Source organism: Drosophila nasuta, chromosome 2L, assembly GCF_023558535.2.
Source record: "Drosophila nasuta strain 15112-1781.00 chromosome 2L, ASM2355853v1, whole genome shotgun sequence".
NCBI classification, from domain to species: domain Eukaryota; kingdom Metazoa; phylum Arthropoda; class Insecta; order Diptera; family Drosophilidae; genus Drosophila; species Drosophila nasuta.
The window spans coordinates 13,625,800-13,639,211 of NC_083455.1; the positions used below are offsets into that span (position 1 = coordinate 13,625,800).

At 46.2% G+C, this 13,412-nt stretch overlaps 3 protein-coding genes across 5 annotated transcripts; 1 reads left to right on the plus strand and 2 right to left on the minus strand.

The window, feature by feature from the left end:
- Nucleotides 1-266: 266 nt before the first annotated feature.
- On the minus strand, nucleotides 267-5,354 carry LOC132783536 (ralBP1-associated Eps domain-containing protein 2). 2 transcript variants are annotated; one of them, XM_060788761.1, is made up of 7 exons: nucleotides 4,692-5,354; nucleotides 4,197-4,628; nucleotides 3,805-4,124; nucleotides 2,927-3,744; nucleotides 2,392-2,867; nucleotides 1,729-1,812; nucleotides 267-1,534 (listed from the first exon to the last, which is right to left on the minus strand). In XM_060788761.1, the coding sequence occupies exons 1-7, from the start codon at nucleotides 4,839-4,841 to the stop codon at nucleotides 977-979; spliced, it is 2,838 nt and encodes a 945-aa protein (XP_060644744.1). In that variant the 5' UTR covers nucleotides 4,842-5,354; the 3' UTR covers nucleotides 267-976. The 2 variants fall into 2 exon arrangements, with proteins under 2 accessions (XP_060644744.1, XP_060644746.1); XM_060788763.1 differs by lacking the exon at nucleotides 1,729-1,812.
- Nucleotides 5,355-5,626: 272 nt separating this feature from the next.
- Nucleotides 5,627-10,136, plus strand: LOC132783538 (coiled-coil and C2 domain-containing protein 1-like). Of its 2 annotated transcripts, none has more exons than XM_060788765.1 (6): nucleotides 5,627-5,829; nucleotides 5,911-7,527; nucleotides 7,585-8,016; nucleotides 8,074-8,225; nucleotides 9,011-9,155; nucleotides 9,218-10,136. In XM_060788765.1, the coding sequence occupies exons 1-6, from the start codon at nucleotides 5,773-5,775 to the stop codon at nucleotides 9,341-9,343; spliced, it is 2,529 nt and encodes an 842-aa protein (XP_060644748.1). In that variant the 5' UTR covers nucleotides 5,627-5,772; the 3' UTR covers nucleotides 9,344-10,136. The 2 variants fall into 2 exon arrangements, with proteins under 2 accessions (XP_060644748.1, XP_060644749.1); XM_060788766.1 differs by having other exon boundaries at nucleotides 5,628-5,829; nucleotides 9,065-9,155.
- LOC132783539 (alpha-L-iduronidase) lies at nucleotides 9,366-12,582 on the minus strand. The gene is made up of 6 exons (XM_060788767.1): nucleotides 12,315-12,582; nucleotides 11,765-12,261; nucleotides 11,292-11,706; nucleotides 10,674-10,865; nucleotides 9,863-10,620; nucleotides 9,366-9,805 (listed from the first exon to the last, which is right to left on the minus strand). Exons 2-6 carry the CDS (start codon nucleotides 12,225-12,227, stop codon nucleotides 9,726-9,728), a joined length of 1,908 nt encoding a protein of 635 aa, XP_060644750.1. The 5' UTR covers nucleotides 12,228-12,261; nucleotides 12,315-12,582; the 3' UTR covers nucleotides 9,366-9,725.
- Between the last annotated feature and the right edge of the window lie 830 nt (nucleotides 12,583-13,412).

Consider the following 13,412-nt stretch of genomic DNA (forward strand, 5'->3'; position numbering starts at 1 on the left):
CGAAGATAGCATACTTCTGGTCCGGTAAATTAAATATGTAAATTGGATTTTTTCATTTGTGTTTATACTTTTTACAAATGCCTAAAGAAATTTGATAAATATACATAATATCAATTTGTGTATACATAGAAAATAGTTGTGGAATAGAACTTAACCTAAGCTAAGTTTCCAAGGAATTTAAATTTTCATGTTTCATTTTTTCTTTGTTTTTTTTTATGATTTTTGTGGTAATAAGTTTTCACTTCTAATACTTAAACATTTAAGCCTGGCTTAGGAGCGTTACAATTATTTGTTTTTTTCTTTTTTTGTTTTTTAGCACATTAAACATTATAAATTTTGTTTTCATTGCCGGAATGAGTGAGAAGGTCGTTTTGTTTTCCTAATGGAACCAGGTTTCGAGGTTTTACAAAATTAATTATTGTTTTTGTTTGCCTTTCGTGCAAATTAAGTGTTAATATAATAGCAGAGATTAAACAGTGAATTATTAGGTTTGTAGCCAAAAAGAAATGCAAAATTAGCAATGAATTCATGTTGCGTTGCCACTTTGTGGCCGCCAAATCGATCATCTAAGGAGGAGTGGCCTGTAGTGGAGTATATTCTTTAAAGCGAACGTTTGTCATTTTTACATTTACACATTTATCTTTAACAATTAATTCAATTAGCTTTATGTGCGCTAACGAGAAGTATACATAAATTGATCTGCCTGCATAAATAATTTGTGTGTGAGTGTGTGTGTAGAGGCGGCACTATTGTTATTGTTATGGATTTGTGGTATTTGTTGCATGCGCATGACAATTTCCATACATTGTTGTATTAATTGAGATTGAACTAGCCTACAATTAAATCAGCAAAAAAATGCAAGCAGCGTGCAAAACGAAATTCGCATTAACTGTTGATGCCTCCTTCTCATATATATATGTGTGTGTGTGTGTGTGTTGCATACAACACTAACAGAAACAAGTACAACAAAAACACTTTAAACATTTGTATGGCCACCGGACGATCCGGCTGAGCCACCAGTCACATTCGCCGTCATTGGCGCCATCATCGATGAATCTGCTGCTGCCTCGATGGCTGCAGCTCCACCAGCAGCTGCTAGAGTCTCCAATTTGAGACGCATCTCCTCCTTGCGGGTCTGCACGCTGAGCAGCTCGTCACTGAGATCGTTGCACAGATGCAGCAGCGAATTGTTCTGCTCCCGCAGACGTTGCAGCAACTCGGTGGTGCTCGTTTGATTCTGCTTGAAGGAGACATGGCGCAACGAATCGCTTATGGCCGACACACGTTTATCAAAGGTCTCCGCATTTGGCAATTGTGCTGCCACCGTTGAAGTTGATGTCGACGTTAACGGTGCCGGTGTCTGCGGCTTGCGATACACCTCGAATGCTGAGATGCGCTGCTGTGTCTGTTGCAACGAGATGCGCGTGGGCGGCACAAAAGCAGGCGGCGGCGGCACCGGTGGCAATGAATGCTGCTGCTGCTCGGCAATCGAGGCAGCGACTGTGGCATTAGCGCTGCTGCTGCTCGCATCCAACTGTAATATTGAGTTTGGAATGCATTATTAGTATAGTCATAAACGAAAATCATATGAATTCAAATCATTAGTTAAGCTACAGAATTTTGTACGCATAACACTAGTAAAAGCTACAGCCAATTGCGGATGCAAGTATCAAATTCAAAATCAAGTTCAAGTTCAAGATTGAGAGATGGTTTCAATGTCACACTTACAACAGTCGCGTCTTCGTTGGCAAAGTGCGTGAAATCGGCAAAACCCGTTGAGGTTTGCATATCGAAGCTGGCTTGCGCGGTTATCTTAATTAAAGTAGGGTTTATATTACAAAAATTGTTTACATCAAAACGATGGAAAAACACGAGTTACATGTATGTAAATTGTTTCGGTACACCGAAATCACTTGTATTGCTGCAGCATACAAATGCTTTAAAATGCAGATGTATAATAATTATTATTCAAGCATATCAAACTCCAGTTAGTTATATGATAAAAACACCACGACAACTTAAGAACGCAAAACACTGCAGAATTATAATAACAATAACTGTTAGAAATAATGAAAATATGATTATATATGAGAAAAACATTAGTTTACTTATTAAGCGGACGAATTTCTTCAGTAATATTATTAAAGAGTTAATAATGAATGTGTGCATTCATTTACCACAAAGCAAGCTCGATGCATTTATGGAATATGGATGACTTGTGAAAAATAGAATGTAGAAATATAGTTAAGCAGACAAAACACTGCACTAGTTTAATAGTATCTCAGTAATCTTTAGATTAATGGAAGCTCTCTAAAATTAATTGTTTTTTTGCTTAGCTGGAATAAGATTATTGCTCCCGTTTTTCTTACATCTACTAACAGCTGCACTCACCTCTGGCTGCTGTGATGCAGCTGTGCCCATTTTGAACTTGTTCAAGTCCAGACTGCTGCTGCGTGTGTGTCGATGTGGTCTTGGCGGCGGCAAAGGTGGCGGCTCCTTTTTGGCATAACCCATGGGCAACGCTGTTACCGTTTGTGGCTCTGGTGGCTCATTGACACCCAAGGAGCCAATGCTTGGCTCCCGTTGAGGCGGTGGCGGCAGAGCGCCAATGTTTTTAGCTGGCAGCTTTTTAGCCTGGGGACGTTGAATGGCGCGCAGATCACTGCTCTGCATGGAGTCGCGATCGCGATCCCGATGCGTTGTAGACGTTTGATTGTTTGTCGTTGTCGTTGCAGCTGTTGCTGTTGCTGCTGCTATTGTGGCTGCAGCCTTGGGACTCTCTTCGCGCAACACGACCACCCCATCCATATCATTTGCGGCAACTGCTTGAGCATTCGCTTGCTCACCAGTGGCAACAATAGCTGTGCCTGCAAATCAACAAAAATAAGTATTTTGACAGTTTTGCAATTGCATCACAGAGTCTCACCTATTGGCGTCACACGCAGCGGCACGGGATGCAAGATTTGCGGATTCGAGCCCACATCCTGAGCAGTGCGTTTCATGTCGAACAGCGCTGGCTTGAGACCCGGACTAGAAATGGTTGCGTTAGTGTTGGCGGCAGCAGCCACAGTAGAAGTTGCACCTACAACTTGACCTGTCGTTGTCGTGGGAGATTCGCTAAACTTGGTCCATTGGCTGGAATCGTTTGTGGCCGCTGCAGCTGCTGTTGCTGCTCCGGCAGTTGCAACACCGCCCGAAGTTGCTGCTGATGTTGTTGTGCTTGACTTTTCAACATTTGGCGAATTGGAAATGCTGCGATTTTTCAGAGATGGTGGCGTCGTTGTAGTCACCTCTCGTCGCGAGCCGCTGCTGTTGCTCACCTGACTCGAAGTCGAGATGCTGCTCAGATTCATAATGTTCTTTTCGTTGTTTGCAGCGACAGCACGTGACTTATTCGCCTGCGAGCTACTTATAATCGTATTGTCCGTATGCTCGTCATCGTCATCATCGTTCAGATGCAGGAGATCAGCCTCAGGCGGCTCTTGAGGTATGTGCGTTGCCGTCAGCGACGATGAGGATGATGTTGTTGATGTTGCAGTTGCTGTCGCTGCCGCCGCGAGCACTTGAGGATGCAAACAATGAGGCAAGCTGCTGGGCAAGGGAATATTATTGCGACGCAGCACAACCAGATGCATGGCAGCTGTGAATTCGGATAGACTTAAAGCACCGTCGCGTGTCACGTCGCACAGCTGCCAAATGTGACGCAGCTCCTCGACAGGAATGCGGCTCTTCTCAAAGAAGACACTAAAGAGTAACAGTGGAATTAATAGGCATCAATTCGCATGTGATTACGTTGAAGCTTACCGCGCTGCCTGACCAGAGAGTAAACCGTGTGGATCACGCTGCACAGCGCGAAACTGTTTATTATAGTATTCGCGCTGCTCGGCGGTTATTTGATAGATGGTGATTAGCTCATTTTCGTTGTCATCCTCATCGCTGCTGTGGCGATCCGAGGACTCCTCTTCGGTGCCCAGCAGCTGGCGATGCTCGTCGCCCAGTAAGCCCTGCCACAGCGTATCTTGTGCCCAAGGACGCTCCGCCACGCTGTTCGTGGGCGTTGGACTGTCGCTATTGGTGCTCCACGCTTCCGGTGAGCCGCCGTTGCCAGCGCCACGTCGACGTTGCTAACAGAGGAACAAAAGAAAATAACTTGAGCTTGTTTGCATAGCTTTTTTGATAAGATTAATTATACGCACTGTCTCGCGGCTGCTGCTGCTGCTGCTGACAACAGCACCCACATCGTGTGCAGCGCCAGCCAGCTCATCGAAATCGCCGCCACAGCTCGACTCGTTTTGCTCCACCTCTGAATCAGTGCTGGGCACATCCGACGTGTCCTGCAACTGGTCCAACTGTTGTTGCTGCTGCTGCTGTTGCTGGGAGTTGCGACGTAGCGAGTTGCGACGGTCTGTGGGCGGCGGCGGAGGCAGTGCACCCAAACCATTCTCGCAACCAGTTGTCGCAGCTTCTTTCCAGCTGAAATGCGGCAATGGCAGCGGCATTGTGGCCGCTATTAGCTCCTGGCGCAACGGCATCGCTGCCTGATGGGCAGCAATGAGCTTGAGGCATGAATAGAACTGAGCACGTGAGATGTGCAGCGCCGTCGACGGAATGCCAGCTAAGGCAGTGATCTAACAATGAAATATGTCATAATTAGCCAGGCACGAGTTGGGGAACACTTTAATTGGACCTACCTCAATCACTGTCTCGTTGGCAATGTCCGCTGAACGAAACAATTCGGTTGCCTTGAGCATCGGCACTTTGCCGGCATTCTCCACGTCGCAGCATTGGAATAGTTCGCCATAGAAGCGTGTTTCGGGCTCCGTCAGCGTTACCTCTTCCATTCCAGCCGCCTACTTGTTGCTTGCTGCTCCAGCGCTCGTTTAACTTTTGTTGTTGTTCTTAACAAGTTCCTCTAGCCACGCCCGTTCTTCGTTCGCTGTGTGACAAATGCCAATCTGTTTGTTTATTTCTGCCACACTTAATTAAACAAAACTGGTGCTGCTGTCTCCCCGCCGCAACTGCCGCAATGCTTTTTTATTGTCTCCTCGTCGGTCGTCGTTGTCGCTGTCGACGTCGCTGCCTTCGGCGCCTATCGAGGAAAAATAATGGCCAGTGTGCGAGACAAAAAACGGACGAAACACTCAAATTGAACGGTCTTGGACACGTTTTCCACGCACAACGCACGCACCAGAGCCAGCTTTTTGAATACGCACACTAATGCATGTCTCGGCACAGGCAACAAACTTGATAAAATTGAATTTTGCCTTTCTTAAAAAACCAACAAATTGTCCAATCAATAGCAAATTTTTACACGAATTTTTCGCAAACTGTTGTGCACTGTGATGACAGTTTCATCGATAAATAACACGGAGTGGTGGTGGTCGATAGCATCGGATCCAATTGGAATAGTCGAGATAAACGAATCCAATTGGATTATAATAAATGTGTCTGATCTCCGACACGTCTAATTTCTGCCCATACGTATTAGATTTTGTTTAATTAATATATATTTAACTGCAGTCCATATTTACAGAAAGGCGATAAACGATTTTTAGTAGTAAGTCGATACCTTATGAAATGAAAGTGAATGTGAATGGGAGTCTGTATAATCGCTCATCTTTAGTTTCGATAACAACCAATTTTGTTATTGTCTGCGCTTTGTGCTCTTCGCTTACAACGCAATTTAGGTATTTAATCTGGCGTGAACAAAAAGATTTATTGTGCCTACACATTAGTCATAGACATAAGGATATTGCAATAAATTAGTTCAGAATGTTCTCTCGCAAGAAACCCGAGCCACCAAAGCGTCGTCAACACGATTTGTCCCAGGTACATTATTAAAAAAAGTTTCCCCCCCCTCTGACAGTCTATTTATTTTTATGACTCATGATTTCCTCGTCCGCTATTTAGTTTGGTTTAACGGAAATACCAGATGACTTTGATCCCAGCGCTGGCTACGGTGACGACGACGATGCGGGTGACAGTGATTTGGAAGCCGAATTAGCAGCAATTGCGGGTGGTGGCGGACCAAAACCCAAAGCAAAGCCAAAGGCAAAACTAATGCCGAACAGTGATTTGGACAAAATGATTGCAGACAGCATGCGTGATGTCAGCGACGATGATGACGACGATGCCCTTGAGAACGATACTGATTTGCTGGGCGAATTGCAGGGCATCACGGGAGGCGAACTGGAAGAGCAGGAGGAGGAACAAGCGGCTCCTGCTGCCCCCGCTGCAGACCCAGAGCCAGTGCAAACCTTTCTGCCCACCACCACAGTAGACACATTGAGCATCATCAAACAGCGTTTGGACATGTACAAGCAGGCCGAGGCTAATGCCAAAGCGGCGGGTGAAGCAGCCAAGGCGCGACGTTATGCGAGAGGACTGAAGACGTTGCAGGATCTGGCGAAGCAATCGGCTGCTGGTAAGCCCATCAATGTGGACGACATTCCGCCCGAGGTTAGTGTGAAGCCGGCAGGAGGCGATGCTCCAGCAGCACCAGCTGTATCAGAAGCTGATCCACAGCCGCCGAAACCAATTCGTGCTGCTCCAGCGCCGCCCACGCCAAGCTCTCCTTCTCCTCCAGCAGCAGCAGCTCCTGCCACGCCCACACAACCAGCCAATCCTTTGGTGGCAGAGTTGCGTCAACGCCAAAGCGAGTATAAAGCAGCTGCAGTACAATCCAAGCGGAGTGGCGACACAGAAACAGCTCTACAGTTTCTGCGCGTCGTCAAGCAGTTCGATGTGGTTGTCAAGATGTGCGAGGATGGCCAGGAGGTTGATCTCAGCGATATGCCGCCACCACCAGCTGAATTTTTAGCCTTCATGGCCAAGTTGCAAGGTGGTGAAGCTCCTGCTCCTGCTGCTGCCCCAGCTCCAATTCCAACTCCAGCACCAGCTCCGCCATCAGCGGTTGCAGCCCCCTCGACGATGCCATCGTCCATGCTGGAAGCACTGCAGCAACGTCTCGATAAATACAAGTCCGTGGAAGAAGCCGCCAAGACGGAGAACAACACGAGCAAAGCGCGTCGCTTTGGACGTATTGTAAAGCAGTATGAAGATGCGATCAAGCAGCACAAGGCTGGGCGTCCCGTGGCCTACGATGAGTTGCCCACACCACCTGGTTTTCCAGCGCTACCCACAGCTGATGCGCCAGCTAAGCTGCCGCCAGCAGCGACGCCACCCATGTCACCCACATCACCGCCCGCCACGGCCAGCACTTCAGCTGGCGGCACTCCTAGTAGCTCGACCACAGCGACACCAACAACGGAACGCCGAGCACCGGCGCCATCGCCATCGCCCTCCAAGGATTTGACGACACGCACCTCGGGCAACCAGCACAAGAACAATCTAGCCGAGCAGCAAATGAAGCTGCTGCTGGAGCGGCAAAGGGAGTTCAAATTGGCCGCCATAGCAGCTAAGAAAGCGGGTGAAATTGATCAGGCCAAGGAATACTTGAAGATCTACAAAGGTTTTGAGGCGCTGCTGAATGCGGCGAGCAGCGGATTGCCCGTTGATCTGAATACAGTAAGCGGAGTACTTCATCAGTGATAAGAATCGTTAGTAATGAATATTGTTTTTCAGCTGCCTGTGCCGCCTTCGCAGCGCGATAATCTGGAGTCATCGTTCGCCATAGTGGCAGCCGAGGAATGTGATCCGGGCGATGACATTTGTGAGATAGGTGTGCGCATCGAGGAGCAGCTGGCCAAGCAGCTTATGATGTGCAAGAATACGAGGGATCACCACAAGGCCATGGGCGATGTGGCAGGAATGAATCGCTTCGAGAATCTCGCTCTGACAGTGCAAAAGGATTTGGATTTGGTGCGTTACTCGAAGCGCAAGAATCAAACACTGCCCAAATTCCACTACGAGAAGCGTTCCTTTAACATTGTGCACTGCAACACGGATCTGACGGACAATGAACTCGAAATTGTTGTGGTGCGTGGTCTAAACTATAATGTGGCAAATCCCAAGGATGTAGACACCTATGTGCGCATTGAATATCCTCTGTTGAATGCAAGTATTTCATGACTCTTGTAGTTAACCATTATATTAACTTCTGTTGGACTGTAGGATGAATTCTTCAGGGCTAAAACGAATGTGATCAAGGACACAGATAGTCCGGACTACGATGAACGCTTCAAGGTTGATATCCAGCGGGGCAATCGACAGTTTAATCGCATCATCAAACGTCATGGCGTTAAGTTCGAGATCTATTCAAGAGGGTGAGTGTCGCCTTTGCGATTGGCTTTTGCTTTTGAATTATTAATCAATTACTAGCACTGCTGTAACAAAATTAATCTGTACTAATGCCAAACGCATACGCATATCAATTAACCAAGGTGAAGCGAAAGTTCGATATAGTAGAACTCATTCGAGGTTCTGTGGCGTATAATACTGTCAAACTCTAAGCCGCAAGCTATACAGAATAGAATTATAGTAATTGTACTTCATGTAGTAATTGATAACTTAATATAACTCTATATCAATACTTCACTAAAGTCTTAATTGAAATCTAATTTCAATCAACTAATTTGAAATTGTTTTTTATAGTAAAAGTAAAAGTAAAGTAGATTTGGAGTTCATAATTCAAGCTAATTTAAATTGGTTTTAAAGACAGTAAAGTATTTTCAGCTATCACAAGTTTTGTTCATTTGTTTCAAAACTTTTCATATAAAACTACAACTAAATTCCTAATTGATGGCATGCTTTTATTTCACTTTTAGTTTTGTCTTAAATTATTAGACCACTTTAGTTATTCGCTTTTCTGGCTTAATTTGCCTACATCCTTAAATTTATTTTGTTTTCCTGTAGAGCTTTGCGCCTCGATAAACACATATCCATTGCAAGACATTAAACCCATTATTCAGATATTTTAATAAATATGTTTTTTGCCAAATCCCAACTCATTTCAAAACGCGCTCAATGCTACGCCACAAAAAAATGTCGCTAAAATAAAATCAATAAATAAACACACACAAAAACAAAAAACAAACAAAACGCTAAGCAGCTGCAGTATTGATTGTTGTGGACTAAGTCGTAAACTGCCCGTATGTTGTTTCAGAGGATTCTTGAGATCCGACACTCTGATTGGCAGCGTAAATGTGAAGCTGGCGCCGCTGGAGACCAAGTGCGACATACACGATACCTATGATGTGAGTGTCTATTTTAGTAATTTTGAATAGAACTTTGATTAATTCGATTTACTCAATTACAGCTGATGGAGGGCAGGAAGCAGGTAGGAGGCAAGTTGGAGATTAAGGTGCGTGTGCGGAATCCCATACTGACCAAGCAGATCGAGCACATCAATGAGAAGTGGCTGGTGCTGGATGCCGAAGGCTAAACTGACAACTTTTAATCCTGGCTTTGCTTCAACTATTACACTCAACACACACAAAGTTAAAACACGCGTTATGTACTATATGTATATTTATATAAATATTTATGTATATGAGAATACTTGAATTGTTGGCAAGGCGCCTCGAGCTGCTTCGCTGCCTCTCTGAAGATTTGTGCCCCAAGTTCAGTTCCATTCCAGACAGAGAGATCGACGACAGTTCAAGTGAAGGAGAAGGAGGATGAGGAGAAGCAGCAGCGGCAGCAGCGATGACGCCTTGCGGCCAATTAAAGCCTGATTATGTTTTGCATCTAATATGAGCGATATGTTAATAACCATTATTACCTTATGATTTCTTGTTTTGTGTGCTCATCAATTGTGTGTTAAATTACAACTCGAGATATTCGACAATTTGCGAGAAGGCGCTGCGCTCATTGAAAACATCTACGCCGCGCACCTTGTAGAAACCTGTTACAAGGTTACTAAATTTAGTACTATGACTGCACAATTGATGTCTTAACTCACCGTTGACGCTGCCATTGAGACCGGGAGCATACTGAAACGATGGATACGGCAGATGCCAGCCGAGCGAGATTTGCTGCCAGTCAGCGGAGGCAGCTGTGTCGCCACTAGCCCTAAACCAAACCTCGTAGCTCTTCAGGCACTGCGTGGAGCGCGGCTGTTCGCTCCAGCTGATGAAGACCTCACGCCCAGTGATCGCCACAATCTCCAGCTGCTGGGGTCGCTTCAATTTGGGCCACGCCGCCGAGCAAACGCGCAACAGCATCACCCAGGGCAACGGCAGACTGGCCGAGTTCACCACCAACTCGCTGTTGTACTGCCAAATGGGGCCCGTCTCATACAGTCGCGGTGTCTGCGCCCGACGCATCTGCTCCCGCAGTGTTGCATTCGGATACGCTGGACTCCCGGCCTGTTGCCACACACGGAACGGATCTGTGCTGTGCGGCACCAGCAGCTCCGTGATGAACGCCGACTCGTTGGCAATCGACATGTTCAGCGTATACTTGTGATGATAGGCCGTCAGTTGTGGTCCCGCCTGCTCGGGACTGAGAAAGATGGTGGCCATGTACTGGGCTACGCCGTTGCCGGAAATGCTGCGCAGCACCTGCACACTGTGCTTGCTGTCCATGTTGACGAGCTCCAGGTCCGCAGCGCGTATGCCCAGCTTGGCCAGCATGCCTAGAGCGGCATACACCGGCTTCTGTATGAACTGCGAGTGCGGCGGTTGCGTCTCATTCATGCGAAAGTGCGCCAGAAGTGTGCTACGAGAGAAAACGGAGTTAGCTCACGAGTGGAGGAAGTGCTCGGGTCTTACCGCTGCTGAAACTCGTGCGGATGATAGCTGAGGAAGGCATTGTCATGGCTGATGGACTCCAGTTGATCCATGACGCCGCCAGCGAGCTTGGCGTGCCAGTGCTGCATCACGGTGGACATCAGGGTGGCCGCATAGCGCACATCCGCCTGGAAATCACGGGGCGTGCTCCAACCCGAAACGGGATCCGCCTCGCTAGGAAAGAAAAAGCGATTAAACAAGTTCCACACCGTTGTTATGTACATATATAATTGGTTATCAGATCCTATAAAGGCTATTAATGTGTTGTCCAGGCTTAAAGATTCTTTATTCAATTTTCTAAACTAAATTTGTTCTTCTTAGGACCCACAAAACGTTCTGCTCTTGCGTAAATATATGAAAATACAGGAAAAACTAAAGAAATTTAACGGGGTTTTTTCTTGTTTCTTATCTCTATGTCCCATTTTATAATCGTTGTGTGATTTTCTTTCTGTCGCACTGCTATTTCAAAGTTCACAGCTGTAAATGAGTATTGGCACGTAACTACGCTCCCTTTTGACTCTCATGGATATACCGATGAAGTTATTAAGCTTTCAGTCTATTAAATACCTCCCATACCCTTAAACCGACTTCGACACTCACTCATTGGCCACTGGCAGCTGCTGGAGCTGCGGATAGTCGTGATAGATCTTGGCGAGCAACGCCAGCGAACCGTTTAGTATTTCCGTTGCACTGCCATCGATCCCCTTGCGATGATAGGTGAGGATATCGATGGGACACTTGGCCAGCTGCTCGTTGCACACCTCGAGCAGTTGCCAGCACAGCGGGTGACGTTGCTCCGCCTTGAAGAGACCCGCGGGACCTCGCAGTGCACGATAGAGTTGCTGCTGACGCTTGGACTTGCGACGGCCGCCAGCTTTGCTCAGGCCACGACGCACGGCCTGCACGTACTCCAGATAGGACTGTGCGGTGAAGTTGATGCGGTTGTAGTTTAGCAAATCCGGCTCGTTCCATGTCTCGTAGCGCCAGCTGGACAAGCGAGCGGCACCATGACGAGCTACAGCATGAGAATAATATGAGAATGGAAAAGGCAATCGTCATCTACTCAAACTCACCCAGTTGATGGTTGATCAGACTCTTGGTGAAGTGCTCCCAGAGAAACCAGTTGCGTTCGGGATTCGCCGTAAACACCTGACCGGGATTGCCCATGAACTCCAGCACCGGCGACAGTCGCAGCTCCTGCAGCAGATCGACAAACGCATCGAACTTTTCGTAATCATAGCGCGGCACTCCATCCGTACTATACTCGAGCAACTGCACCAGCTCGAGCAGCCAATGGATGCGTATGTGTGTGATGGCTCCAAAGGGCAACGCGCCAATCTGTCGCAGATTCAATTGGAGAGCGGGCGACGTCAGGGCCGTGGCAATGCCTGTGTGACTAATGTCGCCAGCGGGACAGAAGCCGACGCCCGTCCAGAAGTGGGGCAGCGTATGGTAGACGACGACATCGCTGCTTGTTGTGTAGTGGGCGTGGCCCAGGGCAGCAAAGAGCAGCAGGCGCCACAGCAGCAGCCACATTATTAATTTCCAATTTACCTCTAGTCGAATTAATCTACAACGAATTATTTATGTATATTTGTTTTTTTTTTTTGCCTTTTGCAGTACTATTATTGCGCGTCAATTCGCTGTTCGATGTTGCTTGGTGATAAGCAGCGCTTGCTCCAGTGCGCCTCGGCATCTGTCTGTATCTCTGTATCTGTTGTTGCCGTTGGCCGTTGACCACGGCCTTGTCGTGACGTCACAGCCAAAGCAGCAGCAGCAGCCGCAGTAGCAGAAGCAACGGCAGCAGCCGAGGGAGACGACAGCAGCCTCTGTCTCTGCCTCTGCCGCAGTCGCAGTCACAGCAACAGCGTGCCAGTTTCTCCCCAACAACAACTCCAACAAACAAAAAAACAACCTAGAGGAAATGGAGAAAAAAAAACGTTTGCCGGCGCGCCGCATTGATTGAGAATTGCAATCCCTCATTAGGGGTGGAAACCAGACAAGAAAGCTCTAAGCGAGTTTGTTCGACTGCGAGATACCTGCTACGTAATTTTTAGGGAATGGAAAAGATAGTTTTGCATTTCAAATTTAAATTATAGTATAATATTGCTTAATTAATTTATTTTTAAGTTTTTCTTTAATTATTGTATGACAATAATGTAGATTATAAAACTAGATTGATTTAAAGTTACTGAATCATTATTTAATAAATTAATGTTTATAAAATCTGAAAGCAATTTGAATAATTGAAATATACAATTTAATTTATTTACTTCACTATAGTTACTAAATTGTTGGTCACATTGAGCTATTGTCCAGCTATTCGATGTTTCAACTCTATCGATTAAAGTTATTACTGACAGGTAACATTCCTACTTACAAACCTTCAAACCCTTTATATAAACATGTAATACTCAGCTAATTAATACAATCATTTTGAAATTCTTAGAAAAACTTGCATATATTCTTGTTTTGTGTTTTCCCCTCAGTTTTGTATTTATTTTTATAGGCTGTCGACATCAACTTATAATACCCTTTTATCGAGAGCGGCTATAAAAACTCTGTCGAGGCGTGCCACAAGGCGCAGGTATCTACATCGCAATCCACATTCACATCTACTATACAACTACATTGACAGTCACATCCATGGTCATATCCACACACAGTCACATCTTGGCTCTCCCCCAGCTTCGGGCTCTGGCAGAGGAGTGTGAAAGGTGT

Excerpts from the sequence above, each read along its gene's own strand:
- LOC132783536 (XM_060788761.1), bottom strand. The coding sequence starts at position 4,841 with ATGGAAGAGGTAACGCTGACGGAGCCCGAAACACGCTTCTATGGCGAA. Across the intron at positions 3,745-3,804 it reads CTCTCTGGTCAGGCAGCGCG|TGTCTTCTTTGAGAAGAGCC; the intron begins GTAAGCTTCAAC and ends GTTACTCTTTAG. Across the intron at positions 1,813-2,391 it reads CTGCATCACAGCAGCCAGAG|ATAACCGCGCAAGCCAGCTT; the intron begins GTGAGTGCAGCT and ends ACTTTAATTAAG.
- LOC132783538 (XM_060788765.1), top strand. The coding sequence starts at position 5,773 with ATGTTCTCTCGCAAGAAACCCGAGCCACCAAAGCGTCGTCAACACGAT. Across the intron at positions 5,830-5,910 it reads GTCAACACGATTTGTCCCAG|TTTGGTTTAACGGAAATACC; the intron begins GTACATTATTAA and ends TCCGCTATTTAG. Across the intron at positions 8,226-9,010 it reads TTCGAGATCTATTCAAGAGG|CTGCAGTATTGATTGTTGTG; the intron begins GTGAGTGTCGCC and ends AACGCTAAGCAG.
- LOC132783539 (XM_060788767.1), bottom strand. The coding sequence starts at position 12,227 with ATGTGGCTGCTGCTGTGGCGCCTGCTGCTCTTTGCTGCCCTGGGCCAC. Across the intron at positions 10,621-10,673 it reads CCGCACGAGTTTCAGCAGCG|CACACTTCTGGCGCACTTTC; the intron begins GTAAGACCCGAG and ends TTTCTCTCGTAG. Across the intron at positions 9,806-9,862 it reads TCTCAATGGCAGCGTCAACG|GTTTCTACAAGGTGCGCGGC; the intron begins GTGAGTTAAGAC and ends ACCTTGTAACAG.